This window comes from Balaenoptera musculus, chromosome 6 (genome assembly GCF_009873245.2).
Source record: "Balaenoptera musculus isolate JJ_BM4_2016_0621 chromosome 6, mBalMus1.pri.v3, whole genome shotgun sequence".
Classification (NCBI taxonomy): domain Eukaryota; kingdom Metazoa; phylum Chordata; class Mammalia; order Artiodactyla; family Balaenopteridae; genus Balaenoptera; species Balaenoptera musculus.
The window spans coordinates 109,281,058-109,308,147 of record NC_045790.1 but is presented as its reverse complement, the minus strand read 5'-3'; the positions used below and the strand labels follow the sequence as shown (position 1 = coordinate 109,308,147).

The 27,090-nt window shown below is 57.0% G+C and overlaps 1 protein-coding gene across 2 annotated transcripts; it reads right to left on the bottom strand.

The window, feature by feature from the left end:
* Positions 1–303: 303 nt before the first annotated feature.
* On the bottom strand, positions 304–27,069 carry LRRC8A (leucine rich repeat containing 8 VRAC subunit A). 2 transcript variants are annotated; one of them, XR_005020223.1, is made up of 5 exons: positions 26,974–27,056; positions 23,729–23,835; positions 7,238–9,402; positions 4,595–4,761; positions 2,095–2,210 (listed from the first exon to the last, which is right to left on the bottom strand). XR_005020223.1 is itself a non-coding variant. In XM_036854679.1 (4 exons), the coding sequence occupies exons 3-4, from the start codon at positions 9,392–9,394 to the stop codon at positions 1,935–1,937; spliced, it is 2,433 nt and encodes an 810-aa protein (XP_036710574.1). In that variant the 5' UTR covers positions 9,395–9,402; positions 23,729–23,835; positions 26,974–27,069; the 3' UTR covers positions 304–1,934. The 2 variants fall into 2 exon arrangements, 1 of the variants encoding a protein (XP_036710574.1); XM_036854679.1 differs by lacking the exon at positions 4,595–4,761 and having other exon boundaries at positions 304–2,210; positions 26,974–27,069.
* Between the last annotated feature and the right edge of the window lie 21 nt (positions 27,070–27,090).

The following is a 27,090-nucleotide window of genomic DNA, read 5'->3' as shown; positions in this document are numbered from 1 at the left end:
GCCCTTCCCTCCCTCCCATCAAAGCTCAGGAGGGCCCGAACCTTAGGCCTCAGCCAGCAGAGAACGTGCTGGCTGTGGGATCCTGGTGGGGCCCACACCGGATGTGTAACAGGGGCTGCGTCCAGCTCATGTCCGGTAGCTGTCTCCGAGGAGCTTCCGGTTTCACGGGGCAGGCAGAGGAGCAGAGTTCATTATCTTCTAGGTGCCCGATAAATGGTCACTCCACAAACCAGTCCACGGGGCTGAGCGGGCCTCAGAGAGCTGAGGGAAGGGTCCCCCCATGACATGGAGACGTCCAAAGGCTACTTTCCGTTATAGATTTATTTGATATTTGAACCGAGTCTACAAGTTCAGACCCACATGTAACAGATTGCTTCATGGTTGTCAGAGGCTAGTGTGCATTATTTCTGAGGATTACATCCAATGACACAACGCAGAAAACACAAATGGACGAGTGCACATAATCATTAAGACGAGACGCTAAAACGTGCCTTAATGTCCAAGTGATTGATCTAAGGTGGGGACCCTTCTAAAGCGGGGACCCCGGTGACTGATCTAAAGTGAGCTGGCTTCCCGCCACCAGGCGCTGAGTGGGCTGCACATGCCAGGCGCCTGGGACAGAAACTGGAACCAGAACCTGGGGACCCTGCCCTCCCCGGCGGCAACCTCCTCACGCGGCCCCGCCTCCAAGTGTCCGTTGTGAAGGACCAGGTGGTGACAGGACTGACGTCAGCGGCTGAGGCCAGTAGTAGCACTGGGCAAACTCATGAGCGTGAGGTGGGAAAGCAGAGTCCGGGTGAGGGGGCTCCTCTGGGCTCCTTAACACAGCGGCAAGGGATGGGGGTGGGGATGGAGCACCGTTCATCCGGGGATTAGCCAACCCGAGTCCCCTCCCTTCTTGGAAGCTCCGGAACATTCCCTTTGGCCAACAGTCACAGAAATGAGAGCCTGCCAAGATACATGGAGGAGAAAGAAAACAAGACACCAAAAACAAGACAAAACAATCCCCGCCCCAGGCGGGGAGAGGAACTACAGACTCCTGGACCAAGGTCACAGCAGATTCGGAAGACATCCTGCAGCCTGCACCCCGGGGGAAGGAAACACAATTCAGTGTCTTGCTGCTCTCCTCAAGGGGAACTGCTGTCCCACCCTGAGACCTCAACTCACTGGCCTTTAGTGTCCTTTTTTTTTTTTTTTTTTTTTAGTTTTTTCTTTTTAATACCCAAACCATCAATTTTCAAAGCTTAAAAAAAATTTTTTTTTTTTTTTTTTTACTTAAAAAAAAATCTAAACTGCTGCGGCAAACCCCAGGCCTGGCCTCTCCACCTGGTGGCCTGCTTTCCTATGGGCCGTGCCACCACAGCCCAGCCTGGCACCTCTGGGGTGACCGTCCCACAGCTGGTTCACCCTGGACCGCTCAGCTCAAGGCTGGGTGGGCCCTAAATGGTTTTGAAACCACCAAAAAAAGGAAAAGGGAAACACAGCCCACCCTTCCTCAGACACCCGCCATTGGAACTGAACTTTCTTGGGAATGTATAAGTTATCTGGAGGGAGGGGGTGGGAGGCGGAGAAAATAAATACCAAGAACTAAGTAGGTGTCCCTGGACCTCTGGTGTCGCTAGGCCTCTGGGGCAGAGATGGCCTCCAGGGAGGAGGCCCTGATTGTCCAAATACTGTGCTCAGAGATGGACTACAGGCCTCTGATCTCCCCCTCAGGCGCCTGCCCGGGGGGGGGGGGGGGCGGGGGGCATGAGTCTCGAGGAGAAAGGGGCCAGCCCCTCAGGTTCGGTCCTGCGGCCCAGCTCCTGCCCCGCCCCCACTGAGAGGCTGGGCTGGTCGTCAGTCAGGGGCTCCTGGGCTCCTGGGCCTGAGGCCTCCCCAGAGGCCCCGCTGCTGGCTGTTCTGGGCAGCCCGTGCTCAGCGCCCGTGGGCGCTCAGGCCTGCTCCTTGTCAGCCCTCCAGAGCCGCTCCTTCACCTCAGGGGGCAGAGTGTTGAACAGGTCCTCCTCCACCACCAGGCCACTGCGCTTGAGCAGGGGGCACTCGCCCAGCTCCACAGGCAGGCACTCCAGTCGGTTGCCCCGCAGCTCGATCTGGGTCAGGCTGGTCAGCTCGCCCACCCGTGAGGGCAGCGACTGCAGGACGTTGTTGCCCAGGTGCAGGGCCCGCAGCTTCCGGCACTGGAAGAGCTCCGGGGGCAGCGCCTCAATCTACAGGGAAGGAGCAGAAGGCAAAGTGAGGCGGGCGCACCTCGGACCTGGGCCTCTGGGCTTCCCTGCCCTGGGCACCAGCACCTTCTCTGATGCCCATTTCAGCTACCCCAGACCCCAGGGACCAACACAATCTGGGCCCAAGTCTGGCTAACTTTCCCCTGTTCTTTAGGTCTCAGCTCTGCAGTCACTTCCTCCAGGAAGCCTCCCTGACCTCCTGGTAACCTATGGCACCCATGTCCCCTGGAGAGCACTGATCCCTTCCGTGGTGAAACTGCTTGATCTCCTGTCACCCCCAGACAGGGGGCTCTGAGAGGGCAGGGCTGGGTGTGCCGTGCTCCCCGCTGTCTCCCAGCGCCTGGCACCCCAGAAGCAAATCACAGTAGCCAGCTACTCCCAGTTGCACCCCCTCCTCCACCGCCCAGGGCTCACCAGGAGCCAGGCTGTTGGTCCTGCCTGGTTTAAGAACAATTTATGAAAGCAGAGCAGCCTGCTGAGAAAATTCCATACCCTTAATTGTTGCTGAGAATTGGGGAGAGCTCACCAATCACTTCCCCTTCCTGGGCCTCAGTTTCCTTACCTGTCAAGTCACAGGCTGATGGTGGGTGCGGGGAACCCAGTGTTGGCCCTTCAGAGCCCCCTCCTTCTGATTTTGCAAAATTTGAATAATGGGCAACACCCACATGCCACTTACTACAGGGCAGGTTCGCTCTGAGCGCTGATGCTATTAACTCACTGAACCCTCAGAACTACCTGTAAGTACTCTGTAAACACTCTTTCCATTTTACAGATGCGATAACTGAGGCCCTGAAGGAGCCAGCCTGCCTAGAGGTTCATAGCTGGAAAGTGGTGGAGCCAAGATTCGAACCTGGCTCAACAGTCCGTGCTCCAACTGTCCACACTGTTGATGGTGCAGACTGGGTGGGGACCTGCCGTGTCTCCTGCCACACGGGAAGAACCCCATAAAAGCCAGCTTCCTCCCCGCCCTCCTGTGAGCAATCAGCTACAAACACGAGCTCTTACTGAGCCTATTTTCCTACAACCACCTCCTTCAGATATGGTGGGCAGGAGGGACCCTTCCAGCAGGCCAGGAGCCAAGGGACTTGGGCCCGAGCCCATGTGAGGGTGACGGGGAGCTTGCTCTGTCACCGTCCCCATTTTCCCGCTGAGAAGGCAGAGGCCATGCCATGAGGGACACTGTGACCGTTTTAAAGGGGACTCCTGACCTGGGGCTCCAACGTGGCCCAGTGGTCAGGAATGGGGCAGAGGTGGCTTCCAGGTCAGCAGGGACATGAAGGTGAGAGGGCAGATGGGAAGCGGGCTCTGGCAGAGCCTCCCAGAGACCCCACTGCGCCCGACACTGGCCTCCTCTGGTGACACAGACAGTGGCCAGGGAGCGGGAGAGGCTGGACCAGCAGGTGGCAGAGCTGGGGCTCACATCGGAGCTCTCCCCCTGACACGTCCCCTCCCCGGAGCACCCCCCAGCCCAGCAGCGAGCTCTTTCCAGGTGCACGGAGAGAAAAGAAGGTGCCTTCAGTGGCTCAGTGCCCCACCCGGGCCACTCCAGTCCTTCCTCGTGAGGTGTGCTCGTGCGCCGAAGGTGTGAAGTCGTTTCCCGTCACCCCAATCCCGCCCTCTCCCACCTCCTCAGGGACCTCAACGGCTCCCCCATCAGCACTGGCTCCCCCTCAAGTCCACCTGGTCTTTGAAAAAAAGACAACCCTCCCAGGAGCCTCTCCAGGCTTCCCAACAAACCGTTTGGAAAGACGCCGTCTCTCTCCTTGGCCCGCCGTGATCTGGCTTCTGCCGCTGCCCACCCTGGAAACTACCTGGCCAGAGCCACCGACGGTCACTCCTAATCCACTGGACATGCATCTGTTCTCCTTTCACCTGACTCCCCCGTGGGCTGTGTGCCCACCTGCTCCTGCCTGGCCCTGCTCTTCGCCGTCCATCCCAAAGGCTCGAGCCAGACTCCCCTTCCTTCCATCCTTTCCCCCGTGACCTCATCGAGGACCCGTCTTCACCCAGGAGCCTGGGGGGATGACTCCTTGAGCTTCAGGCTGACTCAACCTGGTCCCTTGGATGTCCCAACATGGGACCTACGCTCTCCTCTCTGAAAACCTGTGCCTTGTCCCAGACCTGGCCTAAATGACCCTCCAGCTACCCAGGCAGCCATGTGAGAAAACCCGAGTCACGTCAGACCTCTCTCTCCCCACATCCAATCCCGCCCACGTCCTGTGGATTCCACCCCCGAAGTCTCCCCCACATCCGTCCGTCCCGCCATCCCTGGCAGCCTTTGCCAGTCCAGGCCTCGCCCCCGCCTGTCAGCTGCCCACGGGCTTTCTATCGGCTCTTGACCTCTCATCTTGCCCCACCCCCAATACCCTCGAGTTGCAGCAGGAGCGAGCTCTCTAAATTCCAAGGCAGCATATTCCTTCGTCGCTCAGTCAATGGGAATTCGGTGAACGCTTTGCTCCACGTCAGGCACTGGACGAAAGAGCCAAGGTCCTTGTTGTCAGAGGGTCGAGGGAAGGGACGTGAGACAGATTATCTGAAACCAAGTGGGAAGAACAGGATGTTCCTCAAGCCCTGGCCTCAGGGGAAAGTCCAAATTCCAGGGGCTCAGCTCACCGCTCCTCCCCCTGGGCTCTCAGTTCCCTGTGGACAGAGCCTCCTAGACTCTCCCTTTCCTCTTCACCTGGCTAACTCCTACTTGTCCTGCAGGGCCAGGTGAGATGTCCCCTCCTCCAGGAGGCCCGCCTGCCCTGGGTTAAGTCCGGGTTGAGGCCACTCCTCTGTGCCCCAGCCTAGTCTCGTCCACTGTGCTAACTGCTGGTTGCCTGTCTTTCCCTGAGAGGTGAGCTCAGGATGGGCAGCCGGGGGCTTGTTTGTTCCTAGGTCCCCAGCTCCCTGCTCCACACTAGGAGCGCTCAAAAAACATTCACCAAATCAATGAACCAATGAATAACCAAACAAGTGGACGCCCACTTATCGAGGTATTCGTTAACATGAGTTTAAACCTAAGAAAACAGAGGCCGAGGGCCTGAGCCGGGCCACACTCGCCCCTGCCTGTCCACTCACACATAGCCCATAGCCCGGGGTGGCTCACAAGGAACCGCCAGGCCCAGAGGGAGGAAGGGGGGGCGGGGCTCCTGCCTAAAAGGAGGAGCCTGACTAGGACTGGCCCAAGTGAACTTCTTTCCCTACAAAGGCCTCTGGCATTCCAGCGGGCGGGGACAGGACATGATTAAGCACTGTGCTGAACTGGGTGTCAGAGGGTCTCCTGCCTCGGGACAGCGTGCCTGCCCCCAGCTCTTCCTGAGGGGTGACCTCAGCCAACAGGCATGACCTGGCAGCCAGGCCTGGGGTGAGGAGCTGGGGGTGGGGACAGGTCGGGAATCGCACCCTCCACCCTCCACTGGCTGGGAAGGCCCATCAAGACCTGGTGCCCACACAGCTCCCGGGACAGAGCGGGCACCATGAGGGGTCCTGGGGATGCCCAAGTCAGCCCCGACTCCAGGGGCAATCTGGCCCCACACTGTGCTCTGGGGGAGCCACTTGGTCCCCCTCAACATGCTAAAGGAGGTGTGTGTTTGTCCTATGCTCCCCAAATGGGGCTTCTCCCCAGGAGGCCAATTTTCCTGACCGGTGGGCCTGTCCCAGGCCCTGGAGGCGGATTCTCCAGAGTGAAGCAGCCTGGGATCTGACCTTCACCCCTGTACATTCTCACACATGCACACAGGTATAATTTGAGGGAGGGAGAAAGGATTTGTCAAAATCTCTGTGGTTTACAGGGAGAGAGGCGTAGGGAAGACGGGAGGGGTTCTGGTGGTCAGAGGTCTGGGGTTCCTGGACCCTCCAATCTGGGTGATGCTGGAGAAGGCACGTCCTTTCCTAGAACGGGGCATTTCAGGGGCTGCCTGCCTTCAGGCTGCTGGAGAGAGCTCCTGCCGGGAGGACTCACAGGATGCCGGGAGCAGGGTGCCCAGCGCAGGGTGGACACAGAGCAGGAGCTCCTTAAACCCACGGGGCGGCTTCATGCTGCTGCCGGCAACAGAGGCGCAGAGGTGCTGGCTGGATTGGATCTCCCTCAGCGTCCCAGCCCCCGGCCACGGGCTTCCATCACCCCCAGCCTCACTGCGAGAGTGTCCACCCTGATACCACCCTCCTCACTGCAAGAGGGTTTCCACTCGGAGTAGGAACAAACCGGGAAGACGTTCTTTCCAATATCAACCTCCCTGCAGGGCCCCAGCAGGGGTGGGCAGGGCAGGGCAGGGGGAGGTCCCCCCAGCAGCTGTGGCTTTGTTTCCACGGCAGAGGCCAGGCCACAAAGCCACAGGACCACCTGCCCTCAACCCCCACCTGCCTGCTTCCGCGGAGGGGCCCTTGGGTGGGGGGCTTGTCCAGACAGGCAAGGGGCTGGTGCACAGGAGCCGCCAGAGGTCTCGATCGTCTCCCGGGCGTGGCCTCCAGTACCGCGGGCTCACAACGGTTTGCACAATTTCCTCTCCAGAAAGGCAACTGGTAACAAACCAGCCCTACCTAAGCCCAACTCTGCCCTCTGCCACCCTCAAAACGCAGAGGGGAAAGGGTGTGAGTGGCGCTGGGAGTTGCACCAGTCACCCACAAAGTTTCTGTCCCTGTGGGCCCATCCTGGGCTCCAAATCTGGTCCAGGACAAGCTGAGAAAGACACTGCAAGCTCCAGGCTAAGTCCCACCTCCCACGACCGAGCTCCGAGAGAGCAGGGCAGGCCGTGGACCTCCTGCCCGTGCACATCACTGCCTTCGAGGAACCCGCCCAAGGCCACCTCGGGGACAGGCCCCGCCTGACCACACCATCCCTCCTGGCAGGTGAACTCTGCCATGTTCTGCGGCAGAGACGGCCTCCCAACCCCACAGATTCTGATTCAGCAGGTCTGGTCCGGGGCCTGGGAATCTGTATTTTCGCCCAGCTCCTCCCAGGGGGTCCTGGGAACTACAGCTGAAGACTCCACACTCAGGAGCCACCCCCGCCACGGGCCACTCACCCGGTTGGCCGTGACGGCCAGGTTCTGGAGGTTCTGCAGGAGGCCGATGTCAGCGGGGAGGAAGGTCAGGTTGTTGTGGCTGAGGTCCAGGTAGCGCAGCTTGCGGCAGTAGAAGAGCTGGGTGGGGATCTTCTCGATCTTGTTGCGGTTCAGGTAGAGGCGCTCGAGGTTGGTGAGGTTGCCGATCTGGATGGGGATGTAAGCGATGTGGTTGTACCACAGCTTAAGGCAGGTGAGGCGGTGCAGGTGCTGGAAGCTGATGATCTCCTCGATGGTCTTGAGGTTGTTGTCCTTGAGGTCGATCTCCTGCAGGTTGTGGAGGCTGAAGATGGAGTGGGGGATCCGCTCCAGGTCGCAGCGGATCAGCTCCAGCTCCGTCAGGTTGGCCATCTTCTTGAGGCTGTTGAGGACGATGAGCTTGGTGCCCTCGTTGTTGATGGACAGCTTCTGCAGGTGCACGCCCACGTCCGTGACCACCTGCGGCAGCTTGCTCAGGTTGCTCTTGAGCCGCAGCACCTTGAGCCGCTTGAGCTCGCGCAGCCCGTCGATGACGATGTAGCGGTTGTTCTCCGCGCTCAGGTTGCCTGTCAGGTGCAGCTCCTCCAGCGTCTTCAGGCTGTAGATCCACAGCGGGATCTCCTTGATGTCCGTGAACTTGATGTGCAGCGCCCGCAGGTTCTCGCGCAGGAAGGCCAGGGCGGGTGCCTCGATCTTGGCGGCCGTGTGGTACAGCCACAGCTCCTTGAGGCCCGTGAGCTGCGCGATGCTGGGCGGGATGGTCACGTCGGGGATCAGCTCCAGCTTCAGCACCTCCAGCTCCACCAGGTCGAACACGGTGTCGGGGATGCCGCTGAGCATGAACAGGTGCAGCTCCAGCTTGTCCTGCGCGTTCTTGGTGAGCCGCTGCCGCAGTTTGTCCAGCGTCCACTCGTTGTTGAGGTTCAGCTGCCGCAGTTTGTTCTCACTCACCTCCGACAGGAAGACAGCAAAGCGCTTGGAGTAGAGCGGGTCGTACTGGTCGATGAGGTGCAGCATGAAGGCGAAGTCGTTCTTGACATCGGGGATGTCGCTGTAGCTGCTCTCCTCGCGGATGGACTCGAATGAGTACTTCTTGAGGGAGCGCCGGAGCATCCACCAGAGCGTGTACATGCAGATGAGGCCATAGAAGATGACCAGGCTGATGTAGAAGGATGCCAGGATCTTGAAGAGCGTGGCCAGGGGGTGGGCGCACCGGTACGTGCGGTAGCCCGTCAGGCTCTCGATGTCCACGGTGCAGTCCACGTCGAACTTGATGTTGTGCACGTAGTAGACGGTGTAGCAGATGATGAGGATGAATTTGATCACCTTGATGATGGTCTGCCGCATGTAGAGACGGTACACGATGTCCCCCTCCTCCACGTGGGTCCGGAACTTCTTCACCTTCTCGAACAGCGCCTTGGCCTGCTCCCCCTCCTTCTTGTCCAGCACGCCCGTCTCCGAGCGGTCCACGATGCCCTGCTCGATCCGAGACTTGGTTCGCTGCAGCATGGGCACGGTGGCCTCCACGTCCTCGCTGACCGTCGACGACTTCTTGTCCGTGGAGCCGTTCATCTTGCTGAAGGCCGGCTTGGGGTCGCTCTCCTCCACCACCGTCTCTGACAGGGCTCGCGTGGTCCAGGGCGAGTCGAAGCACTTGAGCAGGATGGACACAAAATGCTCCAGCTTCGAGCTGGTGCGAGGGAACTTGAACCAGAAGTTGCTGCAGGCCAGGAAGATGAGTGTGTGCAGAAGCACCAGGTAGGGGAAGTACTTGGCGAACCAGTGCAGGCGGTTCTCGTAGCACACGGCGTCCACATAGTTGTACTGGTGCCTGTCCAGGTCATACTTGATGCCCGTGGGGCCAGCGTCGGGGGTCGGCAAGATGGTGGAGTTGGGGTAGCGGGGCTCTGGGCCGGGGGCCGCCCAGCCCCGGAACGAGTCGTTGCAGGAGTCCTTGGTGACCCACTTACACGGCAGGCAGATCATCTTGTCCTGGGTGACCTGCAACGTGCCGCCAAAAACCGCGATCATCAGCATGACGATGGAGATGTAGTCGGTGAACACGTCCCACCACGGCTTCAGGATCCGGTACGCTGGCTGCGTGTCCGCAAAGTAGCGGAGCTCTGTCACCGGAATCATGGTTCAACCTGAAAGGGACCCACGGGAGGGGGTTACTGCAGGGTGGCCTGGCTTTCTGAGACCCGGGGGTCAGAGGCAGGAGACAGTGGACCCACTGTCCAAAATTCTACCTCAAGTCTAGCTGTGAGTCACACTAGCTGGGCAACACTCATGGGCCAGCCCACGGATCGGCCTCTGTCCGGGAACCATATGGTCACCAGGTGGCTGGGAAACCACCAGAGGGAAGGCAGGCAGCCTCCCCATTCCACAGACAGGAAGGCTGAGCACTGAGATCCAGGCCACACTGACAGACCGCGAAAGCAGCCTCACAGGGACCCCCACGTTTCAGCAGGAGCATTCCCGAATTCCTGTCTAGACTCCATCCTGTTAATGATCAGACCAACCAGAGGGGCTAGTTGAAAACTTCCAGTTCACTCGGAACCAGCTGCCACGAAGCTGCGCCACTGGTCCGAAGAGATTTATTCAAAGTGTGAGAAAAGCCAAATGCAGAAGAGGGGGCTTAGTGTGAACTCACTTTTTTTTTTTGGCTGCGCCGCGCAGTATGTGGGATCTCAGTTCCCTGTCCAGGGACCAAACCCGTGCCCCCTGCAGTGGAAGCCCAGATTCCTACACACTGGGTGGCTGGGGAAGTCCCTAAATACCTGTGTTTTGACAAATGGGTCTGTTTCTGTTGGGAGAGGCACAAGGGTGCCCAGGTTATGGGACGGGGCCACATTATTTTGATTACCTATAATATTAATAGTGACAACAGTAACAAATACTTCATAAAACAGGGCCTCCCTGCAAACACCAGATGCTTCCCATCTCATCTTCCTCAGGCACGCCGGGACGGGTGAGGACAGGAGGAAAGCAGACCTAGACCCCTTGAGGGAATAGGGGTGCTCAACAGAGAACGTGTGCCAGGCACCGGGCTGGCCCTTACCATGGAATCCTCCTTGTGGGGTCCCTTTGACATCCAGATGCAGGGTCTATCTTTGGCCCCATTTCGCAGATGGGACGACTGAGGCTCAGGGGAGTCACCTGCCCAACGTCAACTCTACTACTCAGGGCCAGAGCCGAGATCCAACCCAGGCCTGTCCCTCCACCTCCCCACTCGGGTCCTCACCACGGCATAGGCTCGCTGCCCACCTGCCCAAGGCCCCACGCAGGGCAGGGCCGAGAGACGGAGCCCAGGAGTCCAGCTTCCCTGCCCCCCCCGGGGTTCCCAGAGCTCAGGTCACCGCAGGGCCAGCAGACACCACCACCTGCCCTGAGCCGGCGGCTCCAGCCCAGGGGTCAGCCCTCCTGGTGAGGCCGGGACTCACAGGCCAGGGTGAGAGCCTACCCCACAGGAAGGCCCGGGCCCCCTAATGACCAGCTGGCTCCTCACACCACCCACACTCCTGGGCAAGCAGCCGTCCAGGGGAGGGCCTGCTGAACCACGCAGCCGGCCCCCAGCTGAAAGACACCCCGACACCCCTCCCTCCCTTCCTGGCTCCCCAAGTCCACATCCAGGCAGGCGTCCAAAGATCGGGGACCGGAAGGTAGGAGGGGCCAGGACAGAGGGCCCAAGAATGTGCAACAGCCTGCCCCTGGAGAGTCCAGGATGAGACTGCCAGGGCAGGATGCCAGACGCGGGGGGTGGGGGCGGCGGATGGCCAGGCAGGATGTGGCGGCAACCTCACTGCTCCGGGGGAGTGGGCGTGTCACGTACTGGGGGGGAGTGGGCGTGTCACGTACTGGAGAGCGCTCAGCCTCTCACAGTGAGGAGCTGTCTCCGGGCCCTGCTGTCCCGGGGCTTTGCTTATGTCGCCTTCCTAACTCCTTCTGGGTCTGAGGTGGGAACTGTGCACAGCTCCGTCACAGGTGAGGGACCCTGAGGCTCCAAGAGGTGGGAGACAGTCCCATCCACCGAGCGTGGCTGGCTCCTCCTGGCCCCTGGCCCCCAAACACCTGTCCCGAAGCACGTTCTTAGCTCTCCGTTCAGCCCTTGGCCCGTTCCTCTGTGGGTAATAAATGTGACCGCTAAAAGGCCCCTGCCCCAGGGGGCTCTCGGGCCACTGTGAGCATGTGGGGAGGGGTGGGAGAGACGGAGGAGTGTCCAAATAACTAGACTCGAGTCAGGGCAGGGGGCAGCCATGGCTATGGCAGGAGAGATGGGTGCCACCTCCCTGCTGAGAAGGGCTTCGTGCAGGGGACGGTCCTGTGCTGGTCCCCGAGGCTGCCGGTGCCTCCTCAGCCCAGGCCTGCGCCCATGCCACTGTGCCGAGGAGGCCTCAGAGGTTCAGAGGGGCAGAGCCAGGGGCCCAGGTCACACAGCTTAGAAGGGCAGGCCTGGCCTCGTGTGGGGGACCTGTCTGGGAGGGGTCACCCTTTAGCTGCACCGTGTTTCTGCCTCACCTCTGCCACCAACTCACTGTGGGACTCTGGACAAGTCACTGCCCCTCTCTGACGGCGTTTTGGGGGAAATCTGGAAAGAAGGTGCAGGCGCCAAAGCCCAGGCTTTAGTCCCCAGGGTGCCAGGGACTGCGCCTTCCCCACGACGGGCCCCCAAGAGGAGACGGCCAGGTGGTCGGGGCAGCCCCTCTGGAGTGGAGGTGACGGGGGGCGGGGGGGAGCCAGCAGCCGAAAGCATGTGACCTGTGTGCAGGCCGGGACTCTGCTGCTGCCTTGGCCTCGGGCAGGGTCCTCTCTGGCTCTCAGCCTCAGGTTCTTCACAAATGCCAGGGGCAGATTCCTTGCAGGGCTGCCCGGAAGAGCCCAGGGGACTCCATGCTTCTAAAGCACTTAGGACAGAGTAGGGCAGCAGGCAGTCTGCACTGGCATCATCAATCTTCAACCTTTCCTCCAGATGCTGCTGGAGGACAAGGGTCTACCGCACACAGCAGGTGCTCAATAAAGGTATCAAGAGAGCGCCTGAGGAGGGATGGGCAAGAAGTGGGGTGGGGAAGGGCGGGGCCTGGGTGGTGGGCAGGGCCACAGCTTCAGATGGGCGGGGCAAGGGAGGAAGCTGAGGCAGCTTTGGGCCCCCTCCCAGTTCCTGCCCAACCCGGAGGGCCCTGGGGGGAACAGCTCCTGTTCTGAGAATGAGGGCCCAGCCCAGAATCCTCAGGAGCCCAAGAGGTGCACACTGTTTTGGCACCCTTTCTTTTTTTCTCACAACAGTTTTATTGTGGTAAAATACACAAAATATAAAATTTACAATTTTAACCATTTTTAGTGTTTTAACCATAACAGTTCAGTGGCATTCAGTACGTTCACTTTGTTGCGCAACCATCACCAACCATCCATCTCCAGAATTCTTTTCATCTTGCAAAACTGCAACTATGTCCCCACTGAACATGACTCCCCATTCCCACCTCCCCAGCCCCTGGCAACCACCATTTTTCTTTCTATCTCTATGAATTTGACTACTCTAGGTATCTCATATAAGTAGAATTGTACAATATTTGTCTTTTTGTGACTGGCTTCTCTCACTTAATATAATGTCCTCAAGGTTCATCTATGTCTTAGCAGGTACCAGAATTTCCTTCCTTCTCTAGGCTGAATAATATTCCTCATGCCCATTTTATAGATACGGAAACTGAGGCTTGGGGAGAGAAGTCACGTGCCCAACTTCACACTGCCTGTCAGGGATTAGAGGCCACCTTCAAACCCAGTTCTGGGGTGGAGCGCTGACAAGCAGCACTTCCAAGAAGCCATTCAGATGGAGCAGATCCCAGCTGACAGCTGCCCCAGGGCACACCTGGGGGTGGTCAGGTAAGCACCATAAGGGAAAAGGGGCCTTTTTTCCTAGTTATGGGAAGTTCCCTTTTCAGGAAGTTTCCTGTAGGCAGTGCATTCATCCCTTCCCTGCACTGAGGCCTCCGGCCCTCCGCAGCCAGGACTGCCCCTAGCAGAGGTGTGCAACAGCTTCTCTCCCGGGGCCTCAGTTTCCCCGTCAGGAAGGGAACAGAGAATCTGTCATGGATGTGCCCACATTTTGTATAAGGTGGTCAAGGTACCAAGGGGCACGTGATCCAGGCCTCCGCCCACCCTGACACCTCCCTTCCCACTGGCACCACCACAGACACTCCCTGGTCCTGGCAGTCCCTGCCTACAGCCAGCAGGGAGGGAGAGGCGCCTCCAGCAGCCAAGACTTGGTTACCCATCCATAAAATGCACATGGTAACAGATGCCCTGCCAAGCTCTCAGGACTTTCAGGAAGTCACAGGAGTGAGGTTTCCCCGACAGCCTGTGGGGGCGGATCTCAGGCAGGTGGAGAGCAAGGAAGAAGGGTGATGGGAGCTTGGAGGAAGAGGGCCAGCCGGGCCAGCCTGGGCTCTGCCACTCAGCAGTGGAGTGACGCTGGGCAGATGACTTCACCTCTCTAAGCCTTAGTTCCCCCATCTGTGGAATGAGGCTAAGACAGATGCAGACCTGGCCCCCGACAGCAATCCTGACTTCAACAGACAGTCGATGGGTAGATGAAAAGAGCGCAGAAGCTGAGCACGAAGGAAGGAAACGGAAGAAGGAAAAGCACCCAAGACGCCTGCCCTGACACCTGGCAAAGGGGCAGAGTTAGGTGGGGCCAGGCACAAAGGAGGCGGGCAGGAAGCAGATCCTGGTCCCTTAAAGAAGCCTCTAGAATACAACAGGGCCTTTTCAGCAGAATAAAGGAGCTCTGTATGTAATGCCATTTTGGAAAAAAGCGAGATCCAGAATAATAAATAAATACAATCCCATGCTGATAAACCCTGACCAACTTGGGGAACGGCTCCCTCTTAAAGTGGGAATAGGAGGCAGGATGAAAGGAAACTGGAATTTTACCAGCATGCCTTACCTTTGTGATTGAAAAGTAGTACAGAATTTAAAATAAATAGAGCCTAGAAGAAAAGAAAGAAAAAAATAAGCTCTCAGGTGGAGAGTTCAGGTGTTCTTTTGTGGCTCTCAGAGGGCAGTCTCTGGAGGGTGATGGGGAGTCGAGGGTGATGGGGAGTCGGGTGGAGTCGGGTCAGATCAGGTCTCTGCCCCAAGAGATGGAGAATCTGGAGAGGATCCTGAATAGAGGGCAAAGATTAAAGGGTTGAAATCGAGGTGGCTGAGAAAGACAAAAAGGCCCCGTGCCCTGCTGTCCTCTGAGCTCCCGTCCAGCTAACCCTCCTTCTTCCAGAACAGATGCAATGTTTAAAGCTACAGACTGTGCCCGCCTGGAGGTCAGGGCTTGACACCCACCAGTGAGGTGGGGTTCACCCTGGCTGTACCAGGCAAACCTCATGGGCAAGAGACCACCAAGGGGTGGGGATGGGGGCAGACGGGGAGCCCTACAGGATGGGGACCACTCCAGATTCATCCCAGTCTCTGTGTAGAGCCTGGAATACCGAAAGTGGAGTAAAGGTTTGCTGAACTGGGCTGAGCCAGCAGGGAGAGGAAGTAGGAGGGAGGTTGGCAATTGTCAGGGAAAGACTCTAGGACAAAGGTTTAGTCACAGGAACGTTCATCACGGTGTTATTTATACCCCAGGAAAACTGGAAACAATCCAGATGCCTGTTACTGGGTGATTGGTTAAATACCTATTAAATGATCAGATGATGGACTACTATGAAATAATGGAAACAAGTTAGAGCAAAACACTTGATGACATGACAAAATATGTCAAATGCAAAAAGTAGGTAACAAAACTGTGATAGAGTAATAAGCCTCCTGCAATAACTTAGACGTATATTTGAAAAATATTGGCAGTGAGATTAGCCTGCTGTTTATAATCTTTTTCACCCCAAACTTACCTCTATTTTCTAGTATAAGCATATGTTACTCAAGTAATTAAGAAAAAAGATTTAAAAAAATCAAGATTCCAAAGGATCAAGAATAGCTAAAACAATTCGGAAGAATAACGTGGGAGGAGACTTACCATAAAGCTCTAGGAATTCAGCCAGTGTGGTGCTGATATGGGGATGGATGGATGCACCAGAGGACTGGAAGAGTGAGCCTAGAAACAGACCCCGAAATTTCTGGAAACTTAGACATGACAGTGTCCATGAAAGGAGCGGGCTTAGTTACTCACATGAAAAAAGCATAGCCCCATCTACCTCCTTACAGGAAAATAAATTCCAATGAGTTAAAGACCTAAAGTAAAACTTGAAAATGTTTAAAGAAAAATCTAAGAGACCATCTCGATGTTTTTAAGACAGGGAAGGATTTCTTATCACAAAGAATACAAATCCTTACAGGAAGAGATTGATCTATTGATCACATTAAAGTTAAAATGCATGCACATCGAAGGACATAATAATAAACAAATGAAAAGAACCCACAGACCTGGAGGAGATATTTGCAATAGGTATAACTACCAAAGGATTAATATCCAGAACAAATATAGAACTGCTACAAATATATGAAAAAGACAATCCCACAGGCAAAAAAAGGCAAAACATACGGCTAGACAATTCACGGGAAAAAAATACAAAAGGGAATTCATGGATGAAACAATTCTTAATCTCATTACTAATCGGGGAATGCAAATTAAGACAGTCACGTGCCATTTCGCTCCCTTGCGATTGGCAAAAAATGTTGAACTGTTAAATGAGGAGATAGAATGTATGTATGCATCCTCCAACGGAGCAATTTCGCTCCTAGGTAAAGATCTTAGAGAGTCACTTTACACATACACGTGAAGCCACAGACAAGAATGATCACTCCGGAGTTGTTCCTAATAGCAAAAAATCAACAACCTAGATGTCCATCAACAGGAGAAAGTATAAATTGCTCTAAGCATCCGGTGAAATGCTAAAGCAGTAAAGTTAGTGAACTTTAGCTACACGTATCAACATGGACAGACCCCAAAACAATGCTGAACCCAAAAACAAGCTATAGAATAATACACACCTTATATAAGGTTTTCTGTAATGTACATATCCAAGTGTAGTGAAGGTATAAACACATGCATGGGGGCTTCCCTGGTGGCGCAGTGGTTAAGAATCCGCCTGCCAATGCAGGGGACATGGGTTTGAGCTCCGGTCCGGGAAGATCCCACATGTCGTGGAGCAACTAAGCCCGTGCGCCACAACTACTGAGCCTGCACTCTAGAGCCCTCGAGCCACAACTACTGAGCCCGTGAGCCACAACTACTGAAGCCCGCGCGCCTAGAGCCCGTGCTCCGCAACCAGAGAAGCCAACCGCAATGAGAAGCCCCCGCACCACAACGAAGAGTAGCCCCCGCTCGCCGCAACTAGAGAAAGCCCGTGCACAGCAACGAGGACCCAACACAGCCAAAGATAAATAACCAGACCAGGATGCTAATTTCATCTAGAGAGGGAAGAAAATGGGATTGGGGAAGAGGCTTCAATTGTGCCTGAAATGATTTGAGACAGGGAGAGAGAGAAGGAGAAGGGGTGTGTGTGTGTGTGTGTGTGTGTGTGTGTGTGTGTGTCTCTGAAGCAATGATTTGAGACAGGGAGAGAGAGAAGGAGAAGGTGTGTGTGTGTGTGTGTGTGTGTGTCTCTGAAGCAATGATTTGAGACAGGGAGAGAGAGAAGGAGAAGGGGTGTGTGTGTGTGTGTGTGTGTGTGTGTGTGTGTGTGTGTGTGTGTGTGTGGCTCTGAAGCAATGATTTGAGACAGGGAGAGAGAGAAGGAGAAGGTGTGTGTGTGTGTGTGTGTGTGTGTGTGTGTGTGTCTCTGAAGCAATGATTTGAGACAGGGAGAGAGAGAAGGAGAAGGTGTGTGTGTGTGTGTGTGTGTGTGTCTCTGAAGCAATGATTTGAGACAGGGAGAGAGAGAAGGAGAAGGGGTGTGTGTGTGTGTGTGTGTGTGTGTGTGTGTGTGTGTGTGTCTGAAGCAATTATTGCCAGATATGAACGTCGAACAAAGCTGAGTCCTGGGTACAAAGATATCTGCTCCAGCTTTATAACATTCGTGTGTGCTTAAACCATTTCATACAAAATTTACCGGAACAAGCATCTGTTTCTACCCCTCCTGGCCGCTCCTCTCTCTGGTCCTCACACCTGCTGGGCTCAGCCGGAGGCAGCCTCTACTAGATGATCGCCAGGGCGGCAGATTCAGCTCCTCCTTCCAGCTGGCCTGCTCCTGGCTGGCGCAGTGGCACCTGCGGCCTCTGAGGACACTGCAGCATGCACCATCAGCCCTGCCCGGTCCTGCCCCACCCCAGGGAGATGCAGAACTGCGTAGGATGCAGCTAGACCCTTCCCACTGTGCAGCACACGCAGGTGCAGAGAAGCGGGACCAGGTTCCTGCGGCAGAACTAGGGCAACCCAGAGAGCCCCTCTCCTTCCCATGGCGGCAGGCAGATCTCGGGGAGTGTGAAGAGCAATAGCTTTAGAACTGGGGAGACATGGGTTCAAATCCAGCTCAAGCATGAAATAATTCCATGACTCCAGGCAAATTATTTAGCCCAAGCCTCTGTTTTTGCAACTTTAAAATAAGAACAGTGCTACCTACCTCATAGATCTGTATACAGTGACCCAAAAGATGTCCAAGGGATATTAAGTAATAATAAAATAAAAGATGTTGACCAGCATATAAAATATATGAAATATCATGCATGATAAAACAATATAAAATGTCACACAACAACAAATACTTCATGATTCCAGTATGTGGTACTTAAATTTGCTACTTTTGTGAGTAGAAAAAAATACTTGGGAAAAAAACAAAAGACCTCCCTCACCACGTGGTTTCTAAATATTGTAGAAGAGTTTACGAGAAGTACCTGCCATCTATCATGTAAGAAAAAGGTTAGCTTGCCCCTGCCTGCCCTACCCAGGTAACAAACACGCTTCGACAGGGCGCAGGGAAGCAACGCCTCAGGGTGGGTGAGCTCAGACCCCGGGACGAATGACTTTTCCTCTCTAAGCCACAGTTTCTTCACCTGTAAAATGGGAATATTACAGTACCTCAGAGGCTTATTGTGAGAATTAAAAATAACATAATGCACATGTTATGGGACAACCCAAGACCTGGCACAGAGGAAGGTGCACTATACTTATCCCAACCCACATGCCATTGCAGAAACCCACCCAGAATTTAGTGGGGGAAGACACCCAGGAGAGCGCTGAGCCACAAGCACAAATACCTCCAAGCTTCCCCAAGGCCCCCAGCACCTCCCAGGACTCAGACACCACACTCAATGGCCTTGAACTTCTGGAGCCCAGGCTCAGGACCCCAGGACAGGACAGGACAGGACAGAGAGCTGGCGAGCGGTTTGCAGAACCACCCCTTAGGTGTCCAGCCTGGTCCACGTTGTTGATTTCCTCCTGAAGCTTCTCACAGATGGGGAAAGAAGTCAAAGAAATGACTCACTGCCCCCTTGGGCGACCACCCAAGCACGCTCCACCCCCATGCTGGCCTGCAGAGATTTGGCTTTCACACCTGAGCCCCGGCAGGCAGGCCAGGCTGTGGGTAAACAGGGCACAGAGAGCCTTTTGTTATAGCCCAAATAGAGAGGCTGGGAAAACTTCCCAGGGGGGAGGGAGGGGAGGCAGGAGGCTTGCGCCCCTCACCCCTCCTCTCGCCCCTTCTCAGTACCTTGGGGAGGCTGTCCCTCCAAGGCTCTCCCAGGGAAGGGGGAAGGGCCACCCCCAAGAGGCCGGAGGAAGACACTGGGTCACGGGTCTTGTCCTGGGAGTGCTCTGGGCCTGTGAATCTGCTCCTCGGTCAGCACCCTGGGGCCTCCTCTGCTCCCAGAGCAGGAGGGGAGGAGAGGGCCCGCTCTGGCGCACACGGCCCACACCCGCCCCAGCACAGGCACTGCCCTGGAGGTCCCCACACCCAGCCGGGGAGAGTCGGCAGCTGCGGGCTGGGGGGCACCACCTGGCTCCACGCACCCTGCGTAGAAGGGCACACCCTCACCTTCCGGGGAAAGAAGAGGGGAGCCGCCCAGGGTGGGAGGGGGGAGGGAACAAGTTTCAGTTCCGAACTCCTCTCCGGGTGGGCTGGGCCTCCCAAACAGGTTGGTCCTCATGCTCCTAGTGCACACCTGCAAGGGTACCGGCGGCCTCCGGTGGGGGGGGCGAAGGGTGGCAGGTGAAGGACACCCACCTGGGGCTTCCCGCAATGGCTCCCCGAGGCAAGCGCTCAGAGGCAGCAGGCCAGGCCTGAGGCTCAGGCCGTCCCCTCACCCCACCAGGCTGGCGTGTTACTGACATGAGCTCCGGGTCACTGACGCGGACTGCGGGCCAGCATTGCGCCTGGCGCTTCCTGGGCCTTGGCCCGCAATTTCCAGGAACACAGGTAAGGCGGCTCCCCACTTCACCAGCATGTGACCTTGGGAAAGTCACTTCCCTCCCAGGGCTCTGGTTTCCTCATCCATGAAGTGGCCGCTGAGTCTATTCCTGGTAGGGCAGTGGTGAGGACTGAACGAGGCGGTCCATAGAAAGCGTTTGGCTAGGGGCCTGCCACGTAGTAAGACTCTGTAACATCAGCTGCTGTTACCATCATGGGAGGTTTTATCAGTCCCTTTAGGGGTGTGAAATCTGAGGCCCAGAGAGGTTAACTGACCTGCCCAAGGCCACACAGCTAGAAGAAGATGGTGGGGAAGATCACCCAGGTCTGCCTTTCCATTGTGGCCACCTGTCACAAAGGCCAGCAGGTCTCCTGGACCTACCTGGGCACCCAGACCCTGGAAATGCTTCCTGGGACAAGACCCCCATTTCCAGAGGGGTACATGGAATCAAGGTCTCTGCAGGGAACTCTAGCAGGCCATACTCAGGAAACTTTGGGAGGGAGCCCAGCTCTGGGTTTGAGCCCGGAAGCCAGGTGCTGGGTCTGGGCCCATGGGGGGCAGAAGGGCCTTGAAGACAGGCCTTGATCTGCTTTGAACACCAGCGCCGCTTTCCTAGACAGCGTACGAAAAGTGGGCAGGAGCACCCAAGGGAGGCCGCAGACTCATCTGCTGAGATCCAAGGGGATTGGGACCAAGGGGGCCTGGCCGAGGGTAAGCCGTCTGTTGCCTGGCTCTCTGGGCTGGTGGGGGGCTGCTCCCGGGGATCCTGACCCAGGGCACCAGCGGGGAGATGTGACAGAAGGATTCCTATGCCGCCCCACCCGGTCGGCACGTTTGCCAACAGGCCAACTCTGCCGGGGGCATGAGGTTGGCAGTGGCGCCTCTGAGGGTGCCCAGGTGCCATGTGAGAGCCATGGAATTTTACAGCCACTTCTACTCCAGTGGAACACGGCTCCCGGCATGAGGCTGTATCGCAGTGTCTATTTAATTTTGAGGTTTTAAGTCCTCAAGAGACAGTTAAACAAAGAACTTTTTACGAGATGTGAGATGCAGTAGAAACGCGTTGGGAAAGCGCACAGGGAGATGTTTGTGGCTGGGTGTAAAAGCTGTTCTAGAGACCTCATCCGCTCGCACATACACACTGAAATCCAGGGCCTGAGGGAGCCCAGCCGCGCCTCCACACCAAGGGCGAGCCTTCTGGCGGCAGCTGGTGGGGACCGGCGCCGACAGTCACCCTGGTCAGTGTTGGCCAGCACAGTCGGCAGACCCCCAGCCTCACGACGGCCTGCGGAGTGTCTTCAGAGTGCAGGTTCCTGGGCCCACCCCCCAACTCGGACTCTGGAGGCCTGCGGTGATGGGTCCAGGGGAACCAGCATTTTGAACAAGCTCTCGGGCGACTCTGAAGCACCCTGAAGCCCGAGAACCTAGAGAAAGAGACAAACGGAAGGTGGGGTAGAAAGAGCACAGGCCGCCAAGGCAAACAGACCCGGGTTCACGTCCCGGCTCTGCCACCTGAACTGTACGACTTTGGGCGGGAGCCCTCGTGCCTCAAGCCCTGGTCTCCTCGCCTGTAAAAGTGACACAACCTCACCCAGGAGGCGGTGGCGGGTAAGATGGCAAACTTCACAGTGACCGGCGCGCCGCCTGGGCTCGGACCGCGGCCACCGTGGACGTGAAGGCTCTGCTGCTGGAAAGAGGGCAAGCAGAGCATCGTCCACCGAGAGGCCAGCTCCCCGGCTCCCACAGGAAGCGGCCCGAAGTGGCCTGTGCTGGAAGGAAAAAGACTCCAAGAAAGACTGGGAGAAAGAAACAGGGGAGAGGGAGAGGGTCCGGACGGAGAGCTGAACACCGCCAGCCGAGGGACGCATCTCTGCACAGACCTCACTCCCAGGGTGGTCCCTGCCGAGCCAGGCTGCCAGGCCGGGGGTTCTTCCTGCCGAAACCCGACCTGAGGTGTCTACGCCCCAGCAGAGCATCTTTAGACCCAGGTCCCAGGGCAGCGCCCCCCGTCCCCCCACCCCATTGCCCTCAAGGCTAAAATCTGAGAGGAGCGTCCAGGGGGACCAAGATCGGGCCGTCCACCAGGACAGCCAGGTGAACGGACTCAGGGCCAGGCTCAGGCCAACGCAACACAGCAGCCCCTGCCTCAGGCAGACAGAGGAGGGCCAAAACCTGGAGGCCAAAACCTCTCAGGATGGCCCACGTCATTCCTCCCTGGCACAGAGGAGGAATTCTGATCTCAGATAAGTAGGACCTGCTGCTTCCTGCTCATCACTGGCCAGAGAGCTCGGCTCAGGCTTCCCCTCTCGCGGGGGGAGGTAAGAGCTCCTCAAAAGCAACAGGAAACTCCTACAGGGCAGGGCTGGGGTTTGCTGACCTTGTCCCAGTAAACAGGATAGTCAACAAAATCACACATCAGGCACTTCCCACCCCCGTCTGCTGCTGAAAATGCCCTGACAAACAGCTCAAAAACCCCAGAATGGGAAGACAGAGGAGCAGCGGGGGTGGGAGGAACGGGAGCACGTCGGGACCTTCTGACAGGACTCACCCACAGCTCTACCCTCGCCTGGGAAAGAGGTCCAGGGCGGACCATTAAATGAAACAAGAGCAAGCTGCAAACCAGCAGCTCTAACAGGACTTGGTTTTAGGAAAATAAGCAAATGGTAAAAATACATGTGGGAGAACCTACCCCTCCTCACTCGAATCTCTGGAGATAGAGATCAAGGGAGACTCTCACTTTCTACATGACATTAAAATCAAGACATTATAGGGACTTTCCTGGTGGTGCAGTGGTTAAGAATCCACCTGCCAATGCAGGGGATACGGGTTTGATCCCTGGTCCGGGAAGATCCCACATGCCTCGGAGCAACTAAGCCCGTGCGCCACAACTACTGAGCCTGCGCTCTAGAGCCCGCGAGCCACAACTACTGAGCCCACGCACCACAACTACAGAAGCCCGTGCGCCTAGAGGCCATGCTCCGCAACAAGAGAAGCCACCGCAATGAGAAGCCCACGCACCGCAACGAAGAGTAGCCCCCGCTCGCCGCAACTAGAGAAAGCCCACACGCAGCAACGAAGACCCAACGCAGCCGCCAAAAAAAGCCTAGATGGGAGAGGTGGAGGCAGGGAGCCCTCGGACACAGAACAAAGGACCCCAGACCAGGATTCCAGGACCTGGCTCAGGTCCCACATCCCTGCCTTCTTCCCGATGAGTTTGGGCAAGTTGCTTCCTCCCTCTGGGCCCCAGTTTCCACGTCTGTAAACGGGGGATCAAGGCCACTCCCTGAGCTTCCGCAAATGACCAAAGAGATCACTGATAAGGTTTGTTTTACAAATTATTAAGCAGCTTATACATACACCTGCTATGATTAGGGAACACGTTCTAGGACACCCTGTGCCACCTTCCCTATATCAACATATTTAATCTTCAAAATACCCTAAAGGGAGGCAAGGTGCTAATATTATCCTCTTTCCATAGATGAGGAAACTGAGGCTCAGAGAGGTACAGTGAGTGGCCCACAATCACTTGTCAAGCATGTGACAGCTGGGACTCAAACCCAGGTCTGACTACAAAGTCTGGGTCCTAACCAGTGCACGCTCCTGCCTTTGGGAACTGTTTTCCAAAGCACAGGCCGAGGAACCCCCGTCCCCAAAGACGTCCACATGATCAAATAAGTGTGGGGAAACACAACTTGCTAGCTCCCTCTCAGAGACTCGCCATGCTCTCAGTGAGCTCTGAGACAGCATTCAAGGCTCTGAGAAGTCCTGCAGCACAGACTACGACAAGGTATTGTTCCCGGAGTCACCTGACCACTGTGACCAAAGAAACTGGTGTTCCGCAGAACACACCTCAGGAAACGTGGTCACGAGACGGCATGAACAACCACCCAGAGTGACAAAAACCAGGGGTTCGCCATACAAGTTCACGCCAGCCTGACTATGGCAGCCACGTGCTACTCAGCTGGCCACTGAGTCAGGAGAAGGAGGAAGAATTCTGTTTTCTGGCACCTCTGCCCTAGAAGCCCAGGCCTTCCAGCGAGAAAAGCAAAGGGCCGCAGGGACAGAGGCACCACCCTTTGCCCTCCAGGCACCTGCTCGGGCCGTGGCTGGCCTGGAGGGTGGGGGTCCAGTCCTTACCCTGCGGATGGCTCTGCTATCTGCGAGTTGGCTGTCGGTGCTGAGGCTGGCCCACGTCTGTCTGGGCAGGGTCCTGGCATTCCTTTTGCTCCATGGAAGCTGCCTCCCTACAAGGAAGCAAGAGCTACAGTCAGCAGGGACGTGTGTGACTATCAGCGTTACCTGCTGTGCTGCCGACAGTTTCGGAGCCCCTGATCGGTGCAGGGCCTGGGCTGGGCTCTGGGGTGATGACAGAGAGTCAGATAGTCTGCAGGGGATATGCCAAGGCAACAATTACAACTGGCTCTTGAGAGCCCCGGGCTCTGCTGGGGGGAGCCCGGGCCCTATGGGAACATGGAAGAAGCACTAGACCTAGACTAGTAGGGTCAGGGAAGGCTTCCCAGAGAGGGTGTTGCCTGAGCTGACTGCTGGGGAAGAGTGGGAGTTGGAGAGAGAGCATTCCAGGGAGAAGGACCAGCACATTTGCCTCGAGGGGAGAGAACATGACATCTAGAGCCTGCTGAGTGGTCCTGGCTGGATCTAGGACTGGAGGCGGGAAGTGGCGAGAGGTGAGCTACAGCAGGGTGAGCTGGATCCAGGCAGAGACACACCCTCAACCCAGACACATGAGTTCGACTCAAACACAAAACCCAACCATCACCTATAGTCAAGAAGCGTTTAGTGAGCATCTACTACATGCCAGGCACTCTGCTCAGAACTGTTCACAGGAGCCAACAAGACAAGTTAGGAGGGTGGGGAGAGAAGTGTGGTCAGGCTACAGCAGGGTAGGGGGAGTATTTAAACCAGCCAGGCGCTGGGAGTGTGGCCCAGCCATCAAGGAAGGCCAAAGGACAAGGAGGAGTTAGCAGGAAGGGGGGCGGGGAGGCGAGGTTCCACAGACAAAGGGATCGTGGAGCCTTTCAGCTGTTTACACCACTGAACGTTTATCACACCTACTCAGTTCTAGGCACTGTGCTAGGAGGAAAGAAGCAGGAGATAGTCTCCAGCCTCACAGGGAGACAGCCAATAACCCGGCAATCCCACACAGAGTGATGGCAGCTAGACAGTGAAGCACCTGGGTCTATAAAGGCACAGAAGCCATGGGAGCCAGCCTCTACCCTCCTTGGCAAAGAGAGGGACACCCACTGAGGCTGGGAAAGCCAGTCACTTGCCCATGACAGAGGCAGGCCCAGAACTCAGGCCTCTGGACTCACTGGCACTGATTCTTCTAACCCTTCCTCTTCCAGGAAACACACGCTGACCACCCCCTACACATTCACCCACAGCTAATGCCTCTTTCCTCTGGGCTGCCTCTGTAATATTTCTAGTATTATGCTGGCCACTGTATCAACGTATTCCTGTCTGCCTCTCCTCCCAGACTGTAGCCAGGGACTGTGTTCTCGTAGCACCATTCCTGGCCCAGACCAGGCACTTACCAAAGGATGGTTGAATGAATGAATGAATGAATGAATGAGTCAAGGGATGGAGAGATGGTGTGCTGGGCTCCAGGGCCCCACATCCAACCCACCGGACTCCCCGTGAAAGCCTGTGAAAACCCAGAATCACCTCCACTCTCAGGAGAGTCAGGAACCAGGCCGATCCCTTCGCTCCAACTCCTGCAGGCGAGGTCCAGGCCAAGCCAGCTCCCTGAGTTCTGACCTACTGGGACAATCCTCAGGAGCTTCCACTGTCCAGAAAGGCCATTCGAAGTTTGCAGAGGAAACAGCTTCCTAGTGGGTGTGCCCAAGGGATGGAGTATTTGGTTGAGTTCCAGGGGAAAGTCACAAATATTTCTTGGGCTCCTGCTCTGTGCCTCACAGCCCCCGGAAGGCAGAGGGGCATTAGAGCTAACCCCAGAGAATCTCTAAAACTGGGAAGACAGGGAGGCAGGGGCCAGTCATTCATGCCCCAGCACCTCTCCAAAAGCCAGTCCTCCAGCACTGTCATCTGTCCTTGCCTCCCCTCCTGAGCCAGAGGAAAACTTGACCTTCACGAAGGCAATGCCAGTGTGACTGAGCCGTGGGCACTGCCCAGTCCCTCTGAACAAAACTGTCACTCCCCCATCCCCTCCACAGGAGGGATCACCAACATCAGACCTCCTCCTCCTGCCTCCAGTCTGTCTGTCTGCCACTCTGTCTGCTCAAAGGGCAGGATACAGTTCGTCAGGGGTAAAAGGTACCCCTAATGGAAAAGGTGGGAGAGACCCCTGGGAGCCTTTCAGCTCCCCCAAATCCTTCCTCCACAATTTAGGCCCAAATTCCCTTTCCCGCACCAAGCTCTCTCCCTCCTCATCCTCATACCTCATCCTCAAAAGGCTTCCGGGGGTAGGGCAGGAGAAGAGCCCTCCAGGGAGCATGGTCACCAAGGGGCGGCCCCACCCTTCCAGCCAAGTCCCCACCAGGAGGAGGTTGCCAGCCACCCCCCACCCGTCTCTCCTCCTTTCCAAAAAAGGCAGCACATGCATCAGCTAAGAACCAGCCCAATCTTGGTTCAGTCCAGTCCAGACCAGGGGAGAGAAGCAGTCAACAAAAGGAGCAGAATCATCATGAACCTCAAGAACCAGAGGCTATGCTGCTTCAGCCGGGGAGCCAACTTTGCTGGGTCTCCAGCCCAGACCGCATCAGACCTGGCTCTCAGGCCCATCTGGATGCACAGGACACCGGCAGGGTCCGGAGCCTCAGACCCTGGACTGGGCTTCCCAGCAACCCCAGCCCAGACAGGCCCCACGAGCCTAGCCAGGGATCTGCCCCCAAGTCAGGGCACAGTTCCAGCCCAGTCAAGAGGAGGGAGGGGTGTAAGGGAAGAGGAGGGGGCCAGGAACCCAGGAGAAGAGAGCAAGGGGAACCTTTGAAAACAGAAAAAAAAGCTGCCAAGGAGAAAGCCCAGAGGTGGAACCTCTAGTAAGGGGGGCGTGTGTGTGCGGAGGGGTGAGGATCTGGGGGAACCCAAGGGACGACAAGCGGACCTGGGGAGCCGAGGCGGAAACTCCCGGTTATGTAGAGCGCAGGGAGGCACTGGGGTGCCTGGGAGGGGGCTCGCGCGCCGCGGCACCAGGGAGAGGCGGGGGGGGCCCCGGTGACCCGGCGGATGGGGAACCCGGAGGTAGGCCGAACTGAGCTGCCGCGGGAGGCCCCCAGGGAGCCGGCCCCGGCGGGCAGAGCCCAAGCTACCCAGGGTGCCCGGGGCCGGGCAGCTGGCCGGGGACGTACAGGAGTGGATTTCGAGAGGTGACAGCTCGCACCTCCTTCCCCACCCCACCCACTCACCTGGGCCCGCCGCGCGCGGCCGCCCAGCCGGCCGCCCCGAGCGCCTGCTGCTCTGCCCCGCCGCCAGCCGCTGCGCCCCTCCGGCGCCTCCTTTTGTTTGTCCCTCACTGCACCACT